The 22,108-nt window shown below is 41.9% G+C and overlaps 1 protein-coding gene across 1 annotated transcript; it reads left to right on the top strand.

Moving 5' to 3' along the window:
- Positions 1 to 1,094: 1,094 nt before the first annotated feature.
- On the top strand, positions 1,095 to 20,848 carry zmp:0000001088 (trypsin). Its single transcript, XM_048561103.1, has 5 exons — positions 1,095 to 1,140; positions 14,421 to 14,568; positions 14,667 to 14,811; positions 17,486 to 17,752; positions 20,629 to 20,848. Exons 1-5 carry the CDS (start codon positions 1,095 to 1,097, stop codon positions 20,776 to 20,778), a joined length of 756 nt encoding a protein of 251 aa, XP_048417060.1. The 3' UTR covers positions 20,779 to 20,848.
- Positions 20,849 to 22,108: the final 1,260 nt, after the last annotated feature.

Raw genomic sequence — 22,108 nt, 5'->3', positions numbered from 1 at the left:
TTGGAAAGCACTGGAAATATTTAATGACATAATTTGCACTAAAGATCCCATGGATGAAGAGATTGTTCAGCCATATCAACAATCCTATCTAATGCTCCAAGAGAGATATTGAACTTGAAACATTAACTCTTTTTCTGTCCTCATTGTGTCCTAGGATGTGCAGGCAAGGTGGATTAACCATTGGAAATGCAGAGTTATAGGGATAGGGTGGGGGTGTGAGTCTGGCTGGGTTTGCTCTTCAAAGGGTTGGTGTGGACTTGATGTGCTGAATAGCCTGCTTCCACATTGTAGGGGTTCTATGATTTTGACCATCTGCATTGCTCTTAACATGCTTTGAATGCAAATTATTCAATTGGAAACATAGGCGATTTACTGATGGTGGTCAATAAGTGGGAAAAAAAACATAGGTGATGGGGGGGAAAGAAAAATTAGTTGTGTGGAAGAGCATTTTCTGCATATAAGAAAAAATGGAAGCCCTGTAACCATGTTCACCATTTCACAACAGGCCATTTGGAAAGATAGCCAATTCTTACTTATTCTGATCAGAGAAACTGCATTGAGGTTCAAACAGCACAGAACATGTCTCAGCAAAGGCGATATAAAAAAACACACTTTTAAACAAATCACCGAAGTGACTTTTAATGGATGCCTCTCACATCTACATTTCTGTCTGAATTTTTTGAGTTCAATACAACATACCACATGAGTTTCTACACAGTGTTTTAAATTTCAATGTGCCACTTGAAACTTGACAAAGTTGTTTGTGGAGAGGTGTAGAAGATAAATGTGCTATTGAGGCCCTGTTGACGGTTAAGTAGCTTTATTACTTTAACAATGTTCTTTTCAGCATTACGATATAGATCAGCTCTCAGGAAACTGTCTGCCTTGAACACCTTTGTTGGCTGTGCAACTCTCAGCGTATATGCAAGACTAGATATTCTACCAGTGGAAGCTCCATTGCAACCCACAGCATCAGCAAGTAATGGACTTTAGAAGTTTACAACCATTGTGTTTGTACTGACCCCCTTAAACAGAATCCATTTCCCTTTCCATCTCTCAGGGGTAGAATTGCAGCGAGAGTCTGGTGGTCTTACATGGCCTGGATGAATTTTCATGTGCCATCTTCTGCGGTTTTTCTCAGTAAGTACACAAGTAAGATATTGATTGCATTTCTTGTTGAATCTTATGGTGAAAGAGATGGAGATGATGGAATCAGGAATGACCCCTCACACTACGGTCCTCAACCATGAACATGTGTTAGACAAAAGATGAGCTGGTCCTGCACTTCCAGGAGAGGGTTTTGGAGAGGTTGGTGGACAGGATGATGGAGATGAAGGCAATCCATTTCCTGGCGATTGCCAAAGGTGACCATACCAACAAGACCTGCCTGGACAGGTAATGTAGTAAGAAGGTCAATGACCTACTCTCTGTAAGGGTAAGTGCCAACATCTTTGACATGCTACCTGACACTCACAGGGCCAGCACTCACTCTAACTCTGTTACATTTTCTAACCATCACCCCTTAGCATTCACTGAATTCACCCTCATCAACTTGCTGGCGGTTACCATTGACCAGAAACTGAGTTGCACTAGCTATATAAATACTGCAGGCTAAACTAGCAGGTTAGATACTAAGAACAGTGTGTCGATATCTCACTCCTGACTCCTCCAATCCTATTGATCATCTGTAAGGTCTGGATCAGAGTAACTCCAACAACATTTAAGAGGCTTGACACCATCGAGTACAGAGTAGCCCACTCGAGCAGCCTCCTGTCCACCACCTTCGACATCAACTCCCTACCCCTCTGATCAGTGGTAGCATTGTGTAACACAACAGCAACTCACCAAAGGCTCCTCCGATCGCATCTTTCATACTCTTCGAACACAAAGGACAAGGGCAGTAGATAGATGGGAAAACACCCCTCCCTCTCCCCACCACACCCCCCCACCACTGCCTGTAAATTCTCCTCCAAGCCACTTGCCACCCTGACTTGGAAATACTTTGCTGTTCCTTCACTGTCACTGGGTCAACATCCTGGAATTCCCTTGCTAACGGCATTGGATGGTGTATTTACACCAGGCAGACGGTGGCCCTGGTTGAGCTTCCCCATTCCTCTGGGGTAGAGGATTCCATTGATTCAGCACCCTCTGAGTGAAGGAGTTCCTCCACATCTCCGCCTTATATGGCCCATATCTTCTCCTAAATTTAGATCCTCTGATATTGTTCTCACTAGCCTATCTACATCCATCCTGTCATATCAGTAAGAATTTTACTGGTTTCAATGAAACAACCTCCTGTTCCTCAAAGTTCTATAGAATACAGACCTGGTTTCCTTAATGCTGCCCCCATCGAACAATCTCATTATCCCAGGGATTAATGTGGTGACCTCTGTAGCACTCTATCTGTGGCAATGCAGCCTTCCTTAGAGAAAGAGAGCAAACTGTACATAATACTTAAGGTGAGGTCTCACTAAGGCTGTATAAATTACGGCAAGCCATTTTTACTCCTGGATTAAGATCCCCTGTCATGAAGATGAATATACCTTTTGCCTTTCTAATTGCCTGCTAAACCTGCATGCTAGCCTTTAGTGAGTCACGGACACCTATTTAAGAAATATTCTGCCCTTTTTTATCTTACCAAAGTGAGTCACTTCACATTTATTCACGTTATATTCAAATGTCATCTGCTATCCCAGCCTGTCCAAGTCCTCTTGAAATCTCTTTGGACCCTCTTCACAACTTGTCAAACAGAATTTCTCTTCGTAAATTGACACTATTTTCAAAATGCTCAATTATTATATCCTTTAGAATAGATTCTAATATTTCACCTACTATGGCATCAGGTTTGTATTTGCAACTCTCCATTTTCCTCCCTTCTGAAATTCTAAGGTTATATTTGGCACTGTCTAATAAAATTATGAAAGATAACATCTAATGTATCCACTAGCTCTGTAGCTATCTCCTGCAATACTCAGGGATGAAGGTCATCTGATCCAGGAAGTTTAATAGCCTTCAATCCAGCTGATTTTAAGGACCGCTCTTCACTAGTATTGGCTTTTCTAGGTGATTTTCTGTACTTTCTTCTGTGAAGAAGGAACTATTGAGGTTCTCCAGTCTGAATTCTCCTTCCCCTGCTGTAGTAGGTACACAGTGTGCTTCCAATTGTTTCCCTTTTAAACACAGTTGAAGCTCTTATAGTCTATGTGTTCCTCACTAGCTTTCATTCATATTCTCATTTCCCTTTCTACAAAAATTTGATGGTCCTTTTCTGCTGCTCTCAAATTGCTACAAATTGTCCTATTTCTGGTATCCTGAGAAGATATATCATTTGATCTAATACAATCTTTAACTTTTTTGTTAACTGTGGTCGATTCACCTTTCCCTTTATAACAAGGTGTAGAGCTGGATGAACACAGTAGGCCAGGCCTGCTGTGCTTGTCCAGCTCTACACCTTGTTATCATGTATTCTCCAGCATCTGCAGTTCCTACTATCTCTCACCTTTCCCTTTGATTGTTTGGCTTTAGAGGATTGCATATCTATTGTAGATCTTGTTACTTTCCTTTTAATGAGAATTATTGCGTGTCCACCATCAACTATTTTAATATATCTTCCGATCTAGCATGACTATCTCTTACCTTATGCCTTCAACAATGTTACATTTGTAAGGAGCAGGGAGCTCAATTGGAGTAATACAATCCAGAGAACTTTCAGAGATAGGCCACATGGCCCAATTCTGGGTGGAATAAGCCAATTGCAGTTTTTTTTAGGAGCACTTGGGACCTGCCTGAGTGCAACAGCCCATTGCTCCCACTTTCTTTCTATGCAACTCCTTTCAGCAAAATATGTAAACCCACCAGAGAGGGAATTTTTACCACTCGTGGAGGATGCCTGAAGAGGATTGCTTGGAATTTACTCCACCATTTAAAGCAATAGGAATTCAGCCAAAAGCACCCCAGTGCCAGCAGCTAGTGTGCACACTGAATAACTTTGAAATCAGAAGAAAATTTGGGATAACCCATGACACATCCTTTCTTCATGAGTTTAGCTATTATTTAGCCACACTAGTTTCTGCGGAGTTTTCATGTTATTTTTATTTCTCCTCAGACATGTACACGTGAGTGTTTTAATTTCTTGGGGGGTGGCCATAGAAACTTACATTATCCAAACTATTTGTAATTCATTTTTGCACCTTGTTTGAGTAAGTTTTTTTTACCAGGAAGTGACTTTTTGAAAAAAATTCGCTGATACTGACACCCTCTGGGTCCTATATTATTGATGATTTTGTCAACTTGTTGTAATCAGAGTGCAAGTGAACTAGAATGGAAATAGTACATCCCTCCAACCTGGGTTGAATTATATCCATTTATGTCAGTTGATGAGCATTGTTTGAAAGCAGGATTGTACTTGATTACTCTGGGGTCTGAGGTCAGACTGCGCACTGGACCTTATTACTGAGTGTAGGGTAGATGAAGATTGGACAGTTGGCTGGAGGTGGGAAGCATGTTGCCCTCAAAAACAAGTTCTGATAGGCACCACCACTTTTAACAGGAAGGTTCTTTATGATCCCAACAAGTACTGAACAAATCAGAACTCAGAATGAAACCTGGCTTTACAGATTGTATTTCTGATTACTCTAGACTCTAATTATTGCACTTGGTTACTTCAGTGGTTAGCATCGTCCCTCAAATACATTTTCAGTTCATGGACCTTCGAGGTCCATGCATGGCAATGATTTCTGCAGCCAGAAAGATCTTAACACAAACATCAAATGTTCAACCTATTTCCCCAGCACCATCTGTTGCAGAGACTCGATCCCAGAGAAATATCATTTATAGCTCAACATTTACATCTTTACTTACCTGAGGTTTTCCAGTTCCTTTCCCTTGGCTGTTATAACTTTTATTTTATGATTCTTTTCCAAATCCATTGGCATGGAACTCTGATAATCCTGACAAGCCTAAACTTTCTCAATCCTAGCAATTTGACAATTTCTATCAAAACTCTCTTGCTTGAAGCTCAACAGAGTAGAAAGCACTTCTACTGAAGTGACCTGTCCTGACTGAAAAGTTCTCCTGAAAACTAAAACTTGCTTCTGAACTCAACTCCCGATTCTTCTGAGCTAATACTTTGAATCTTGTGTTTTGAATTTCAAGCCAAACAAATTGCTTTAATGGCTTTACCCAGCTGGTCATAACTCCAACGTTATAAGCATTTTATCCTTTAATATTTTGGAGGTTCTTCTAGGCACTCTACTGCAATCACATCCATTTTTGGAACAGCTGCATTAAGGTCACTGGTCCAAATTTATATTCTGACCTTAAAAAAAACTTAACAGAATTGACCACATCTGTCTGCCTTTACTTTAAAACCCAAATCCCCAAAACATTAATATATATAAAATAAAACAAAACTTTCATCTCAAAGATCAAATGGAAAAAACAATCATTGAAATAAAATACACTCTCTATGAATTCTAGCACAGAGCCAAAGTCATTCTGTTTTTATGAATTCTATTATGAGCTTTACTCTGCGGTTTCTACTCAGTCCAAAGTGTTATTCGTATCATAGCCATTATGAGCTAACCCTCACCTTACCTTGTGCAATGCTCAGCAACCCCAACAGCTTCAGATATACAAGGGCTGTCATTCTGTAATATCTGTGACACACACAAAACAGAGACATTTAGTTTCTCACATGTTTAGCTAAACCTCAGCTCGATTCACCAATAGCTAACTGTGTTTCTCCTGAAATGAATTGAGTCATACAGACTGGCCAGTTGTTGGTCAAAGTAAGTTTGGTGACGCAGCAGAAGGATTTTAATTGGAATAAGATGGGGGAAAGGCAATCACTTTTCCAACTGACTGGTGTCTACGCAGTAGGTTTTACTGAGAATGTAGTTATCTTCACCACATGATGGAATAGTTTGCCTAAATCACTGACAGACATGAAAAACATTCAGAATGTTACAGAATGCCCACAAACCTGTAGAGCAGCGAAACACTATCGCTTTCTTGAATGGTGGGGAGAGCAATAAATGGCACATGAAATAAAAATGGATTAATGAAACACTAAATAAAAATAAACTTTTTCTTCTGTGCCCAAACAACTTAAAACCTTCAGTTTCTATCCGACAAGAAACATAAGAGTCATTTAGTTTCTGAGTATTAGTTACAAGATTCCACCATTCCTGAAAAAGCAAATTGGAAATGAATAACGAGCAAGATCTGGCTTACATTGAATTTCCTTTCTGTAAGCAGACATATGATTGAATCATTCAATTATATCCAATTAACCTTTATGTCAATGAATTTTAGATATTTTAAAAAACTTCAATGACTTTTATATTTATTATGAGCTACACGTACCTTCAGGAAAGGACGAATAATAAATAACCCCACAATCTTCACCCTTTGATCTGCTTTGATTGTTGGTTTAAAATTAAACTGACAAGTTTCATAGTTCTTTTCATTATATATGTCAGTAACATTATACTGCAGCATTACCTAGGTAATCCTATAGTAGATATTTTCATGAGCATGCCTGAGGGTGAAAGGAGTACAATTGGTCCTTCGTAAATATACATTTTCTGAACTAATTCTCGAGTTACGTCCTTTATCACCAAGTGTTAAGGAAGAAATCCAACTCCTTTGTATTATTGCTGGTAAAAAAGCCACAGAGTAGATTACATCTATAATAGTGTCACAAAACAGTGACAAATGCATAATTTTTACTGTAACAAATTATTGTGGCTTGAGATTCTGATTAACAAGACAATTCCAACCCTATCACACAGCAAGCACCTGAAGGGTAAATGTGATTTAAAGGAGGAATTTCAAACTCGATGGAGATTTGACTGGAAGCCTGACAATGCAGCCAATGTTTACAGATTCACATATACAAATATTTCATTTTCTACGTTTCTAACCCAGAAGTCAAGATATATTTTAGTACTATATTTAATTATTTCACAGACAAGACTGAGTGGAACGTCTCTGTATAGCATTATCTCGATCTCTTTCATTAAGCACAGTCAATTGTCATTAACTATAGCATCCCAGAAGGATATCGGTTGATTACTTCATGGAAAAAGGGCCAAATTTTGGAAAAAGAGGAACATTAATAAAAACACAAATTAGGACAGGTTTCTCAGTAAGCTATTTAACTGTGCAAGAACAGGCGAGGATTGTTAGAATAAGTTGTTCTTTAATGAAGTTACTGCTTAGTTAGAGAATCTAGGCCATTGCCAGTTACTTGACGTAGTTTTGCTCTTACTGCACATTTTTGATCAGCTGGCAAATTGCTGTGAAAAGGAACTCTCCCCTGTCCATTGACAGTTGCCATTACAAACAGTAACTTAACAATAAAGTGACAAAAATATCAATGGGCTACATTTGTCTCCAGTAGCCCTAAGGAAGGGAGGGGTTGACAATCAGCCAAGGCTAATCTTGTTGGAAAACACATCTTACCGACACTCACTACCCAGTCTCAGGCATAAGAACGTGAAAGAGTTGGGATGACAGAGGTTTCCTGCACATCACAGAGCCATGTCAGCATAACTCAGTTACCTCAGGAAAGGAGGGAGAATATTAAAGAAAGTAGGTTAATAATAGCCAAAGGTGACCTAAAGGTAATTCCCTGTGAAGGGGGAATTTTGGTGATACTCTGTCACATGAAAGATTAGACTGGAAATCAGCTTAAAAAATGTTGAAATATTACGCTTATACACAATATTTGCTTCTGTATTGTACAAAAGACAGATGAAAAGTTTTCTAATCAGTTTAAATCTGGTCAATTTATGAAATGATGTGATCATCCCTGAGGTTTACCTCTACTCTGAAATTATATCAGTAAGTCAATACTCCAAAATTATAGAGGAACAATTTTTAATAATTCTCAAACAATGCAATCTATAGATGAAAGACTGTAGATGCTGTAAATTGGGAACAAAAACAGAAGTTGCTGGAAAAGCTCAGCAGGTCTGGCAGCATCTGTGAAGAAAAAAAAAACAAAGTTAACGTTTCCGAGATAATGGGAACTGCAGATGCTGGAGAATCCGAGATAACAAAGTGTGGGGCTGGATGAACACACCAGGGCAAGCAGCATCTTAGGAGCACAAAAGCTGATGTTTCAGGCCGAGACCCTTCATCAGAGAGGGGGATGGGGAGAGGGAACTGGAATAAATAGGGAGGGGGGGGGTGGATCGAAGATGGATAGAGGAGAAGATAGGTGGAGAAGAGACAGACTAGTTAAAGGCACGGGAATGGAGCCTGTAGAGGTGAGTATAGGTGGGGAGGTAGGGAGGGAATAGGTCAGTTTTGGGAGGATGGATAGGTCAAGGGGGCAGGATGAGGTTAGAAGGTAGGAAATGGAGGTGAGGCTTGAGGTGGGAGGAGGAGATAGGTGAGAGGAAGAACAGGTTAGGGTGGGCGGGGACGAGCTGGGCTGGTTTTGGGATGCAGTGGGGGCAGGGGAGATTTTGAAGCTGGTGAAATCCACATTGATACCATTAGGCTGCAGGGTTCCCAAGCGGAATATGAGTTGCTGTTCCCGCAACCTTCGGGTGGCATCGTTGTGGCACTGCAGGAGGCCCAGGATTGACATGTCATCTAAAGAATGGGAGGGGGAGTTGAAATGGTTTGCGACTGGGAGGTGCAGTTGTTTATTGCGAACCAAGCGTAGGTATTCTGCAAAGTTGTCCCCAAGCCTCTGCTTGGTTTCCCCAATGTAGAGGAAGCCACACCGGGTACAGCGGATGCCGTATGTCACATTGGCGGATGTGCAGGTGAACATCTGCTTGATGTGGAAAGTCATCTTGGGGCCTGGGATGGGGGTGAGGGAGGAGGTGTGGGAGCAAGTGTAACACTTCCTGCAGTTTGCGGGGAAAGGTGCCGGGTGTGGTGGGGTTGGAGGGGAGTGTGGAGCAAACAAGGGAGTCACAGAGAGAGTGGTCTCTCCGGAAAGCAGACAAGGGTGGGGAGGGAAAAATGTCTTTGGTGGTGGGGTCGGATTGCAGATGGCGGAAGTGTCGGAAGATGATGAGTTGTATCCGGAGGTTGGTGGGGTGGTACATGAGGATGTGGGGGATTCTCTTTTGGTGGTTATTGCAGGGACTGGGTGTGACAGATGAGTTGCGGGAAATGGGGGAGACACGGTCGAGGGTGTTCTTGACCACTGCGGGAGGGCGGGGGTGAATTTGCGGTCCTTGAAGAACAAGGACATCTGAGATGCGCGGGAGTGGAATGCCTCATTCCAGGTAGCAGATGCAGCGGAGGCGAAGGAATTGGGAATAGGGGATGGAATTTTTGCAGGAGGGTGGGTGGGAGGAGGTGTATTCTAGGTAGCTGTGGGAGTCGGTGGGCTTGAAATGGACATCAGTTTCTAGGTAGTTGCCTGAGATGGAGACAGAGAGGTCCAGGAACGTGAGGGATGTGTTGAAGATGGTCCAAGTGAACTTGAGGTTGGGGTGGAAGGTGTTGGTGAAGTGGATGAACTGTTCGAGCTCCTCTGAGGAGCACGAGGCGGTGCCGAGACAGTCATCAATGTACCGGAGGAAGAGGTGGGGTTTGGGGCCTGTGTAGGTGCGGAAGAGGGACTGTTCCACGTAACCTACAAAGAGACAGGCATAGCTTGGGCCCATGCGGGTACCCATGGCCACCCCCTTTCTCTGTAGGAAGTGGGAGGAATCGGGTGCTTTGATCCGTCCTCAGAACTGATGGTAGCTGGGAAAACGTTGGTTTATATTGCAGGAGATATGGAGGTGGGTGGGGTAGGGAGTAAACAATAGGACAAAGGAGAGAGCCCAAAGAGAGAGAAAAGCAGTTGGATAAATAACAGCAACTCATATTCCGCCTGGGAACCCTGCAGCCATATGGTATCAATGTGGACTTCACCAGTTTCAAAATCTCCCTTTCCCCTACTGCATCCCTCAACCAGCCCAGTTCGTCCCCTCCCCCCACTGCACCACACAACCAGCCCAGCTCTTCCCCCCCAACCCACTGCATCCCAAAACCAGTCCAACCTGTCTCTGCCTCCCTAACCGGTTCTTCCTCTCACCCATCCCTTCCTCCCACCCCAAGCCGCACCCCCCGCTACCTACTAACCTCATCCCACCTCCTTGACCTGTCCGTCTTCCCTGGACTGACCTATCCCCTCCCTACCTCCCCACCTACACTCTCTCCACCTATCTTCTTTACTCTCCATCTTCGGTCCGCCTCCCCCTCTCTCCCTATTTATTCCAGTTCCCTCCCCCCATCCCCCTCTCTGATGAAGGGTCTAGGCCCGAAACGTCAGCTTTTGTGCTCCTGAGATGCTGCTTGGCCTGCTGTGTTCATCCAGCCTCACATTTTATTATCTTGGATAAAGAAAGGACTTGCTAACGATCAGGCTGGGAGGGTGAATAGTTGTTAATGGGAACTGTTAGTGACTAACAACAGGGGGTGTGTAATGGCAGGCTACATGGTAACAAGGCCTGGTGTGTGGCATAGGGGGCTGGGGCATGGGAGAGTTCAGGCCTTAAAATTATTGAACTCTGTACTGAGTCCGGAGGATCCGCAGGGCACTCTTCTCGTTAGTTTTACACTTTTCTTTGGAGGGGCTTTGTGGCTGGTAGACCTTTACAAAAGATGACACCACAAACAGTGAGGCGGTCCCTCAGCACTGACCCACCGACAGTGCGGCACTCCCTCATCATTGACCCTCTGACAGCATGCACTCCCTTGGCACTGACCCTCTGATAGTGCAGCACTCCCTCAGCACTGACCCTGACTGCTAAACTCATGTCACTCATCACAGAATGGGTCAAATCAAGACCATCCTCATTTGTCTCAACTTAGGCATTCCCGCATAAATTGGCAGTGGCATTGTTAGAGCTTTACGAATGGCAATCTTCACTAAACAAGACACTTCATATAAAATCTACCTTGAGATCTTGAGACCTAATTTGGGTGCTGATATCAGTGCTTTTGTCTCTCAGTGATTACTCTCTTGTGCACAGGAGCAATCCAACTCTTCTGTAGGGCTAAATATAGTTAAATAATTAGTCCTGGACCATGAATGTTATAAATCATTCCCTTACTAACTATGAACATATTTAAAATAGAAGCAAGTTTGTGAATCTCAAAGTTGAATTCAGCATCTTCTGCATCTTAACCTCAACTTCTCTGATTATCATAATTTCTGCATCAAGTCAACATATTGCAAAGACAGCATTTCTCCCAAGGTTCAGTTTTGCACAGAAGACCTTTTTGGTGCTGATTCAAACCTTCCTGAATTTGGTACTTAGAATTTAACAGCTTAACTAAATTAAATTTGCATTACAACTGGGAAAGCTTGCAGCCACAGTGATTTCTGGGGTTAGCTCAGTATGAACTATTTTCTGGGTTGTATCATTTTCGGAGCCACATTAGTTGGGAAGTGGGATTCACCATTGAATGCAAACAGGAGGAAGTTGAGAAGTCTGTCAAAGATTTTTTTGTTTAAATGAACTTGTTAAAAAGCACCTATTTTCTAGCATCACAGCAAAGTTCTTAAAACTTGATTTGGTCAGTAATACGAGTCAATCACAGCTCGAAAACACAACACTTCTTAACCTTCGATAGATACACCAATTGATCCAACTGGAAACAATCATTAATAGATAATAAAATGTGAGGCTGGATGAACACAGCAGGCCAAGCAGCATCTCAGGAGCACAAAAGTTGACGTTTCGGGCCTAGACCCTTCATCAGAGAGGGGGATGGGGAGAGGGAACTGGAATAAATAGGGAGAGAGGGGGAGGCGGACCGAAGATGGAGAGTAAAGAAGATAGGTGGAGAGAGTGTAGGTGGGGAGGTAGGGAGGGGATAGGTCAGTCCAGGGAAGACGGACAGGTCAAGGAGGTGGGATGAGGTTAGTAGGTAGATGGGGGTGCGGCTTGGGGTGGGAGGAAGGGATGGGTGAGAGGAAGAACCGGTTAGGGAGGCAGAGACAGGTTGGACTGGTTTTGGGATGCAGTGGGTGGGGGGGAAGAGCTGGGCTGGTTGTGTGGTGCAGTGGGGGGAGGGGATGAACTGGGCTGGTTGAGGGATGCAGTAGGGGAAGGAGAGATTTTGAAACTGGTGAAGTCCACACTGATACCATACGGCTGCAGGGTTCCCAGGCGGAATATGAGTTGCTGTTCCTGCAACCTTCGGGTGGCATCATTGTGGCACTGCAGGAGGTGGACATGTCATCTAGAGAATGGGAGGGGGAGTGGAAATGGTTTGCGACTGGGAGGTGCAGTTGTTTGTTGCGAACTGAGCGGAGGTGTTCTGCAAAGCGGTCCCCAAGCCTCCGCTTGGTTTCCCCAATGTAGAGGAAGCCGCACCGGGTACAGTGGATGCAGTATACCACATTGGCAGATGTGCAGATGAACCTCTGCTTAATGTGGAATGTCATCTTGGGGCCTGGGATAGGGGTGAGAGAGGAGGTGTGGGGGCAAGTGTAGCATTTCCTGCGGTTGCAGGGGAAGGTGCCGGGTGTGGTGGGGTTGGAGGGCAGTGTGGAGCGAACAAGGGAGTCATGGAGAGAGTGGTCTCTCCGGAAAGCTGACAGGGGAGGGGATGGAAAAATGTCTTGGGTGGTGGGGTCGGATTGTAAATGGCGTAAATGTCGGAGGATAATGCGTTGTATCCGGAGGTTGGTAGGGTGGTGTGTGAGAACGAGGGGGATCCTCTTTGGGCGGTTGTGGCGGGGGCGGGGTGTGAGGGATGTGTTGCGGGAATTACGGGAGATGCGGTCAAGGGCGTTCTCGATCACTGTGGGGGGAAAGTTGCGGTCCTTAAAGAACTTGGACATCTGGGATGTGCGGGAGTGGAATGTCTTATCGTGGGAGCAGATGCGGCGGAGGCGGAGGAATTGGGAATAGGGGATGGAATTTTTGCAGGAGGGTGGGTGGGAGATGGTGTATTCTAGGTAGCTGTGGGAGTCGGTGGGCTTGAAATGGACATCAGTTACAAGCTGGTTGCCTGAGATGGAGACTGAGAGGTCCAGGAAGGTGAGGGATGTGCTGGAGATGGCCCAGGTGAACTGAAGGTTGGGGTGGAAGGTGTTGGTGAAGTGGATGAACTGTTCGAGCTCCTCTGGGGAGCGAGAGGCGGCGCCGATACAGTCATCAATGTACCGGAGGAAGAGGTGGGGTTTGGGGCCTGTGTCGGTGCGGAAGAGGGACTGTTCCACGTAACCTACAAAGAGGCAGGCATAGCTGGGGCCCATGCGGGTGCCCATGGCCACCCCCTTAGTCTGTAGGAAGTGGGAGGAGTCAAAAGAGAAGTTGTTGAGTGTGAGGACGAGTTCAGCTAGGCGGATGAGAGTGTCGGTGGAGGGGGACTGGTCGGGCCTGCGGGACAGGAAGAAGCGGAGGGCCTTGAGGCCATCTCCATGCGGAATGCAGGTGTACAGGGACTGGACGTCCATGGTGAATATGAGGTTATTATTAATCATTAATCATTAATAATAGGTCAAATACTGGCAAATGGGCCCAGGTCAGATTGGGATGTCAGGTCTGTGCTGATGAGTTGGACCACAGGGTCTATTTCCATGCTGTATGACTCTATGAAAGTTTGTAATTTGCCCAGAAGCAAAGCCACCCTTTCAACAGTAGATACATCTATTTAGTAAAGTATGGAAGCATAAAAGATTACTTTAAACATTTAATAGGCTGAAATAGACAGGTTGTGGCCAAAATGAAGCAACACTTACTATGTTGAAGTGATCCTAAGCACGATTTATTTCACCTCAAGCAGAGAATTACAGTTAAATCTGATACATGTTGTTAATGCTTGATTGCAGTTTTACAGATTCCCATTTTAACCCAATTACAATATCTAATGTTACAAAGGAACCTGCCGGGGGAAACTCAGAATAAAAGAACACTTGCTATGCTAAAACTTCTTTGCCGTTCCCAGTCAGTGAGCTCAGTTTTACTCCGTTAGGTGGGTGTTTGATCTTTCTATAACCATAATACAAAATGAACATCTCCAATATTTATATATTGTTGCTGTTTTTGTCAAAACTGCCAGCAGCATTTGGTAAGTGTTTGCACATTAACTTTGAACTTTCTTAACTCAAAGTCACGTTATGAGACTTGATTGCTGCTTACTTTCTATCTCAGCTGAGATTGTTTTGAAAGCAGAAGCTGAATATTTTGTCATTTTGTCTCCTGAAACTGAAAATGTGTCAAATTGATTCAGAAGATCTGAGAAGGCTGTCATCTACACCACAGCCCAATTGTTACTTATTCTTTACTGCAAACATGTTCAACCAAAGAAATCAAACCGCTGAATGAATATAGCTGGCAATGTTCAATTGCAATGTGATTGTTGGATTAAACAACCAGTATCTGTTTGAACCCTGCAGGAATACAATGACAAAACTTGGTTGTTTTATTTTAACTCTTCCCAAGGCTGGTCCCGGATTGTTGGTGGCTATTCAGTATTACCGCATTCCATCAAATACCAGGTTTCTCTGAGGAAACCAGGAGGAACTCATTACTGTGGGGGGTCCCTGATCCACCGGCGATGGATTTTGACTGCTGCACACTGCAATTATGGGTTTGTGGAATTCTGAATGTAAAGTATTCCATTTAATGTAATAAAGGAGACCTTATTGATGCACAACCTATGAACTGTGTGTTCCTGCTTCATTACAGTGGTGCTGAGCCAATGCAGATTGTAGCAGGGGAGCACTCATTAACTAGATATGAAGGTACTGAACAACTGTTTCGCCCATCAAAGATTATACCCCATCCTCAATATGACTCAAAAAGAAAAGATTCGGATGTCATGCTGATTAAGGTAAATGTCTAATCCTAGATACCGGTAAGTATTGAGTCTCAGTAAATAGTAAACTCTGTGTTGTATCTTCAGCTTTCTCCTGCAATTCCAAGAACTTTTCAAAGATGGAATTTCTTATTTGTATTTATGTATCAGCCAGAACAATAAATATTCATGTCAAAATGAAAGCTAATTTGTTTTTCCTTAATGGTGCATATTATTCACTTATCCACAAATCTAGTATTCCCATGAATGGCTCCTCAGTTCCTTTTTCAGTTGGATAAATGTGTTTGAACAATCATTCAATTTATACCTAAACTGGATTCACAAAACTGCCACCGTAACCAGCAAAAATGACGGAATGGATATCCAGTTCTGTTGACCTACTTACATTGTAATCAATCCCTGAAACTACATAACACGTTCTCTCCAATGAAATAACCTTTTCAGAAAGTTTTTCTCCCAATTTTCTGTACAACCTTGGTTTTGTTTGTTTAACTTAAAAGCACATTACAGTATCTGTAAATCTCTCCTGTTGACAATCAGTGATGACTCCCAAAGCCAGGGCTGAAGGAGAAACCTGGAACAGCTTTTTGTTTCATTGCAGTTTTTTCTTGTGATTTAACAATGTAGCCATTTGTTGCAGACTTTACGCTTTATCGGTAAAATGAATAATCTCATTTGAACATCATTGAATGAAAATCTGAGCATTCACATGGTCCATCCACAATATGTTTGTTTTCCTCTTTAATAAATATCCAACAGTTATTACTCTGGGCCTAATAATTCTCCCTTGGAGAATATATGATACATAAGAAGGAGTTTCCACACTAGATTTTTCAATTAAATTTTTTTAAGAAAGCCAGAAGTTTTATTTTACTAGTCAGCTGTTATTTCATCAGTAGAGGGGTCCCTCACAATGTATATAACCACCTCCCTTGATGGCACAGTTGCCAGAGGATGGTAGCTATTTACCTTAAGGTAGCCAAAAAGTGGACACTGTTTGACTGACGTGAACATAATAGCTCATTAGCTGGTGCTCCAAGAAGTCAGACAAAAGAATAGCAGCAGTTTTAAAAAAAATGTGTTTTGACAGAATGTTTAGGTGAGCTTCCACAAGGAGGGCCCATACATTGACGCCTGTGTGAGACACAGCCTACCTGGTTAGTTAAAAGAGGTGTTTTTCGGCATTCTAAAATTAAAACATCCAATTAACCTGGGAGATGGTAGATAATGTTCTCACAGATGAGGGCTTGGAAAATGTTCATTTTTTCCAGAAGGAGCCAGAAGATATTTTAATAAGGATGATGACTTCAGCTTGTCCAAGGGGGCATAGCTACAAATTGAGGGGTGATAGATTTAAGACAGATGTCAGAGGCAGGTTCTTTACTCAGAGAGTGATAAGGGCGTGGAATGCCCTGCCTGCCAATGTAGTTAACTCAGCCACATTGGGGGCATTTAAACAGTCCTTGGACAAGCATATGGATGATGATGGGATAGTGTAGGGGGAGGGGCTTAGATTGGTTCACAGGTCGGTGCAACATCGAGGGCCGAAGGGCCTGTTCTGTGCTGTATTGTTCTATGTTCTATGTTCTATGTTAATCTGGATAGCATCATAGTCAAATCCTAATAATGCAAAAGCAAAATACCGCAGGTGCTGGAAATTGGAAATAGAAAAAGAAAATACTGGAAATCCTCAGCAGGTCAGGCAACACCAAGGATAAAAATTGCAGGTCTGTGACCTTTCATTAATCCTGATGAAGGCTAATAATGCTGTTTGTTTTGCTATAAATTACAGTGCAGTGTATTGGGATAGCACAGAGTAAAGATTTACTAGTCACTTCCTTCTTTAAGATCCTGACTCTTTATGCTTATCTGTGCAGCCACCAGTTCTGAGGAAGGGTCACTGGACTCGAAACATTAACTCTATTTTTTCCTTCACAGATGCTGCCAGACCTACTGAGCTTTTCCAGCAACTTTGTTTTTGTGCCAGTTATTAAAGACTGTTGAAGGTTCATCTTAGATTGTTAGATTGTGACATTAACATTTATTCCTTAAGCTCCTTTAATGGTTTGGTGGGTAAGTTGTACAGACAAGTTACCAGTCATGGATAATGTGAACCAAAGGAACTATGGATGCTGTAAATCAGGGACAAAAGCAAAGTTGCTAGAAAAGCTCAGTAGGTCTGGCAGCATCTGCGAAGAAACAATCAGAGGTAATAGATAATGGTTAATGCGAAGATTGCATAGAGCTTGACAAAGATGCTACCGTTATGGACAATATCTTGATGACTTCTCCAGGCTCAGCTTCTGGATGTGGAGTGGGCCTTGGGGGAGCGTTCCAGAAAGGACCTTGTCCATGTGGATCTCTCTCCCCGCTCCCACTGGAGCAGACGGAGCAAAAAACAAGAACAAAAGCTTCAGGTGACAAGTGAAAAGTTCAGAACCTGGTGATTATGAGGCTGATGGTTTGATTGCACTGGGTTATGATGAAGTTATTTACTCGTTACCCTTTACCCTATCCAGCAATGCTCACAATATTGTAGGTCCTCGTACTGCTGTTGGTTCTTGACTTAGTTTCATCATTTTTGAAGTGTCATCTCCTTTATGTAGATATACTAGATTGTATTACAGTTATTTAGAACTAAAACATATTGTTTCTTTCTGACCAAACATCTCTGATGTATCTGAAACAGCTTTCACGTCCTGCAAATCTGAACTACTTTGTTGGGATTGTACCTCTGCCTCGCCAAAAATCATCATTAGATGCAGGCACGTTATGCCAAGTGTCTGGGTGGGGCTTTGTCAGTGCAAATGGAAAGTTCATTCCAAGGATTTTGAGGGCAGTTCAAGTGCCCATTGTGTCTAATTCAAAGTGTAATCACACGGACTCTTACAATGGAAACATCACCACAAACATGATCTGTGCTGGATTCACCACTGGAGGAAAAGACTCATGCCAGGTATGAATATTTTCACTCAGCACTAAGGCATTGATAAAATATACAGTTCTAGCATTTTCTGCTGTGAACTGTAATCAATGTGTAGACCGTAGGCTTCAGGGTATTTTCTAAACTGGGATTAGTATAAGGATACAGCTGAGTGATGTAGTGCCTCAGAACAATAACCCACCAGCTGAGACATGTGGATTTGAACCCAGCCGAGACCCAAAGTGGTGGAAGTATCTATTCTCAAAAAAACTGCATTCTGGCAGAAAGCTGTCTATGAATGGATATCAAAGTTACAAGTTTCTGAGGTGGCAGTGATAGCAAGCTGACTCATGACCTATTAATATCAACTTGGTTAACCTATGATTACATTTGAACATATGAATTCACAGCAGGAGTAGGCCATTCAGCCCATTGAGCCTTCTCCACATTCAATTAGATCACAACTGATCTGACTATAACCTCAAATCCACATTTCTGTCTATCCCTGACACGCTTTTATCTCCTTACTTAATACAAATCTATACATCTCTGTCTTAAGAATATTCAAGCACTCTTCTTCCATCACCTCTTCAGAAAGAGTGTTCTAAAGACCCATGACATTCTGAGAGGAAAAAAAAAATCATTCACCTGTCCTTAAAAGGTGACTCCTAATTCTAGTTACTCCAAGAAGCAGGAACATCCTCCCTACATCTACCCTGTCAAGATATTAGGGGAGCTCATGTGTTTCAATCAAGTCACCTCTTAAACTTCTTACCTGCAAATGAATACAAACCTAGCCTGACTAATCTTTCCTCCTAAGACAACCCTGTCTTTCTAGGTACTGTCCCCGTGAATCTCCTCTGTCCTATTACCAGTGTGTTTATGTCCTTTTTTAAATACGGTGACCAATCCTGTACTCAGCAATGCAGATACCTCACCAGTGACCTGTATTATTGTAATGTAACCTGCCTACGACTTGATTTCCTCACATTTTGGTAATATTCTATTAGCCCTCCCAGTTACTTGCTGTACTTGCCCACTACCTTTTATGATTCACACATTAGGACACTTAAATCCCTCTGCATCGCAGAGCTCTGAAATCTCTCACTGTTTAGATACTATGCTCCTTTAATATTCTTCAGGCCAAAATGGACAATTTCACATTTTCTCACCCCTGTGGTATACCATTTGTTACATACTAGCCAACAAGAGAAAGACTCATTTCTGACACCTGTAAGCAATCCAGTTTTCTATCCATGCCAATATACTACACCCTGCATCGTGAGCTTTTATTTTCTGCAATAACCTTTGAGGCATCCTTTATTTTTATAATACTATTTTATAATAATTTCCTTCTGGAAATCTGAGAAGCTATGACTCTTTGACTCTATGACATCTACTGCTTCCACTTTATCTATAGCATTTATAGCTCCTCAAAGAACTGGTTAAACATGATTGCCCTTTCACAAAATCATGTTGATTCTGCTTGATCACATTGAACTTATTCAAGTGCTTGCCTACAACTTATTTAGTCATAGCTTCTAATATTGATCCTCTTACAGATGTTAACTAACTAGCCAATCGATTTGGTCTCCCTTCCTATTAGAACAAAATAATTACATTTGCTACTTTCTGATCTAATGGGTCTGTTCCTGAATCAAGGGGTTTTGGTAAATTGAAACGAATTCATCTCACAATCTGATTAGCTACTTCTCTTAAGACATGAGGATGAAGTCATCAGAAGCCAGGCCATTGTCAGCCACTACTCCAACAATTTACACTGGTGATTTTGTTTTTTCTGATTTCCTCCCTCCCATTTCTTAATTTGGTCGGAAAGTTATGACAATATTGTTCAAGAAGATCTCAAGGACGCCCGCTGATTAAGGTCCATATTCTGCCTGACAGCTTCCTAACTTGTATGACCTGTGCACTGCCTCAGCCAGGGGGACCGTGATTGGTATTTTGTTTGACAAAGGTTGATGAAGGATTTAAAAACATTTGTTGATATTTGATTTGGAATTTTCACTGTGAAGTTCTGTGGATGCATCTAATTACTGAGGCATGAGATTACTGTGAAGCCATCACCACAGTCACTGTCTAACTGTCTGAACAAGACACATAGTAATGGAGAACCAATGGACTAGACCGGAGGATGATAGACTGCAGCAAAGATTTACTCACTGCATAAACATTAAAGCACTTGCAACCTTAGTTTTAGATTGGTTAATAAACAGCCTTGGGTTTCAGCCAAAGAAAACACATATTTTGAAAGCTTGTTACCCCATCCCACCACTGTATCATTAGTCGCTGTAGTAACAGTAATTTATTTTCCACAAATGCATCCAAAGATTAACATCCAATGCTCATTAAATCCTAAACATAATATTGATATTTCTCAATGCTATGCTAGTTTTGATCTGTGGTTGTTATTTAGCATGTACTGTGAAACAAATACTATATTTCAGGAAAATGCCCTTCTCTTCCATTATTTCACAAGTTTTGAAATAGAACAGCAGCCAATTAATTCCTCAATTTCTGCGATTTCTCTGATAGGATTATGATATGTTTAAGTTGGCATTCCGTGGAGAGTTGTTTTATTGGGTTGGGAGCAGTTTAGAGTTTAACCTTTCAAATTATAATTCATTTCTGTCTTTCATTCTATCTCATTCAAATGTCAAAATTTATGGACTTTGAATGAGTAAACAGTAAATTTGATTCATCGATGTATTATGAAAATTATTTAGAGCAACAAAAATGTATTTGCTATTGCATTTAGCATTGATTAAGTTGTGCTTGCAATAGAAATGGTTCCTGTTTTTAAAAGGGAGAGTAACTATGGTTTATTTGTGCTACGTTTCATACTTTACTTGTCATTAACTGATATGCAATATCGTGTTTTTTTTTCTCAGGGAGATTCTGGTGGTCCACTGATTTGCAAGGGCAGAGTATATGGCATAGTGTCTTGGGGCAAGCTGTGTGGTGACGGCAGGTTTCCTGGGGTATACACAGCTGTGGCAAAGTTTCGTAGCTGGATTATTAGGACCATCAAAAGATCGTAAAACTGTCTGATTATCATTTCTTATGGAGTTAAGATTATTATTCTGTTAACTTCCTTGCAGTTTTATTCCATATTAAAACATACAGAATGACAGGATACATTTTAAGCAAAGTAGAGTAGGAAAATTGGTTTGCATGGAATTTATAGAATTATAACATGCAACAGTCTAGGTGGAGGCCATTTGACCCATCATTCCTATGCTGACAGCTTGATAGAGATTGCCAATTCATTCCACTCTCTTGTGGCATTTAAATGGCTTTTATAACTGGAAATTGCGTTCAAATCATATATGACAAACATAATTAGCACACAACTCTGATCATTTTCATCATCCTATAAGGATTTTACATTTTAATAGCTTAGAACACAGATTTATTGAAATTAGATGGAAAGACTGCACTTGATTGAGTTTTTATAGAGTACTCCTTATAAAATGCTGTCTATAATTCTTTCATTCACCATTAACTCCAAAGCTAACTATCTGTTTTTCATTTTGCTAACAATAAAGTAGCTCTAAACTTGTGTGCTTTTTTATGGCTTTGATATTTACACATTTGTCACAGTTCATTTCAAAACTGGATTTATCAAAATCAGATATTCAATCTCATGCGTATTTACTGATATTATCCCATACTTAAAATGGCAGATTAATTAATATTACATAAGATAAAGATGCTGGATTCTGTTGGTGCATCTTATGTTGGTTTCATAAATTCCTCTTCTGAAGGCACAGATTCATAATAAAGCCCATTCCCACAGCCAGTGACCTGTGGTTGATTGTCTTCGTTCATGTGTTTGTATGAACAGGGAACATTGACTGGATAGGAGGTACTGGGTTGACTCCTAACTGCTCTCTGAAATGGCTGAGCAACCCAATCACACATTGGCCTAGAAAGGGACACACACAGCCCATGAATTAACGCTAAAATGATTCAGCAACACAGCACTTTACGTCTGAGCCTGATCCACCCCCTGGTAATGACTGTCCACACAGTTTGTGCCAAGCTCACTGGCCAGCTTTGCTCTTCCCTCATCCTCACAGTGTTGAAATTACCTTCCCACTGTCTCCATGCTGGGAATAATTTTTTCCAAGGACTTCAAAACGCTAAGCCCTTTCAATTATTCCCGTAAATCAGTGCTTTCCAAACACTTTCCATCGTGACGCCATTTGAGAAATGTGGTAGAATCAGGACAGAAGTCCAGCAAGGACTATCCTGATGACAGGAGCAACTTGCTGCCTCTTTCACTAGGTTCCTAGTGTTAAAATTGTCAATGGTCAGCAGTGGACTTCCTATTAAAGGCGATTATTGGCACTAACTGCATATCTCACG

The sequence above is a fragment of the Stegostoma tigrinum genome, chromosome 28 (assembly GCF_030684315.1).
Source record: "Stegostoma tigrinum isolate sSteTig4 chromosome 28, sSteTig4.hap1, whole genome shotgun sequence".
Classification (NCBI taxonomy): Eukaryota; Metazoa; Chordata; class Chondrichthyes; order Orectolobiformes; family Stegostomatidae; genus Stegostoma; species Stegostoma tigrinum.
Note: the sequence above shows the minus strand (reverse complement) of the source record. Positions and strands in the feature narration are given on the sequence as shown.

Excerpts from the sequence above, each read along its gene's own strand:
- zmp:0000001088 (XM_048561103.1), top strand. The coding sequence starts at position 1,095 with ATGGCCTGGATGAATTTTCATGTGCCATCTTCTGCGGTTTTTCTCA. Across the intron at positions 14,569-14,666 it reads GCTGCACACTGCAATTATGG|TGGTGCTGAGCCAATGCAGA; the intron begins GTTTGTGGAATT and ends GCTTCATTACAG. Across the intron at positions 14,812-17,485 it reads CGGATGTCATGCTGATTAAG|CTTTCACGTCCTGCAAATCT; the intron begins GTAAATGTCTAA and ends TATCTGAAACAG.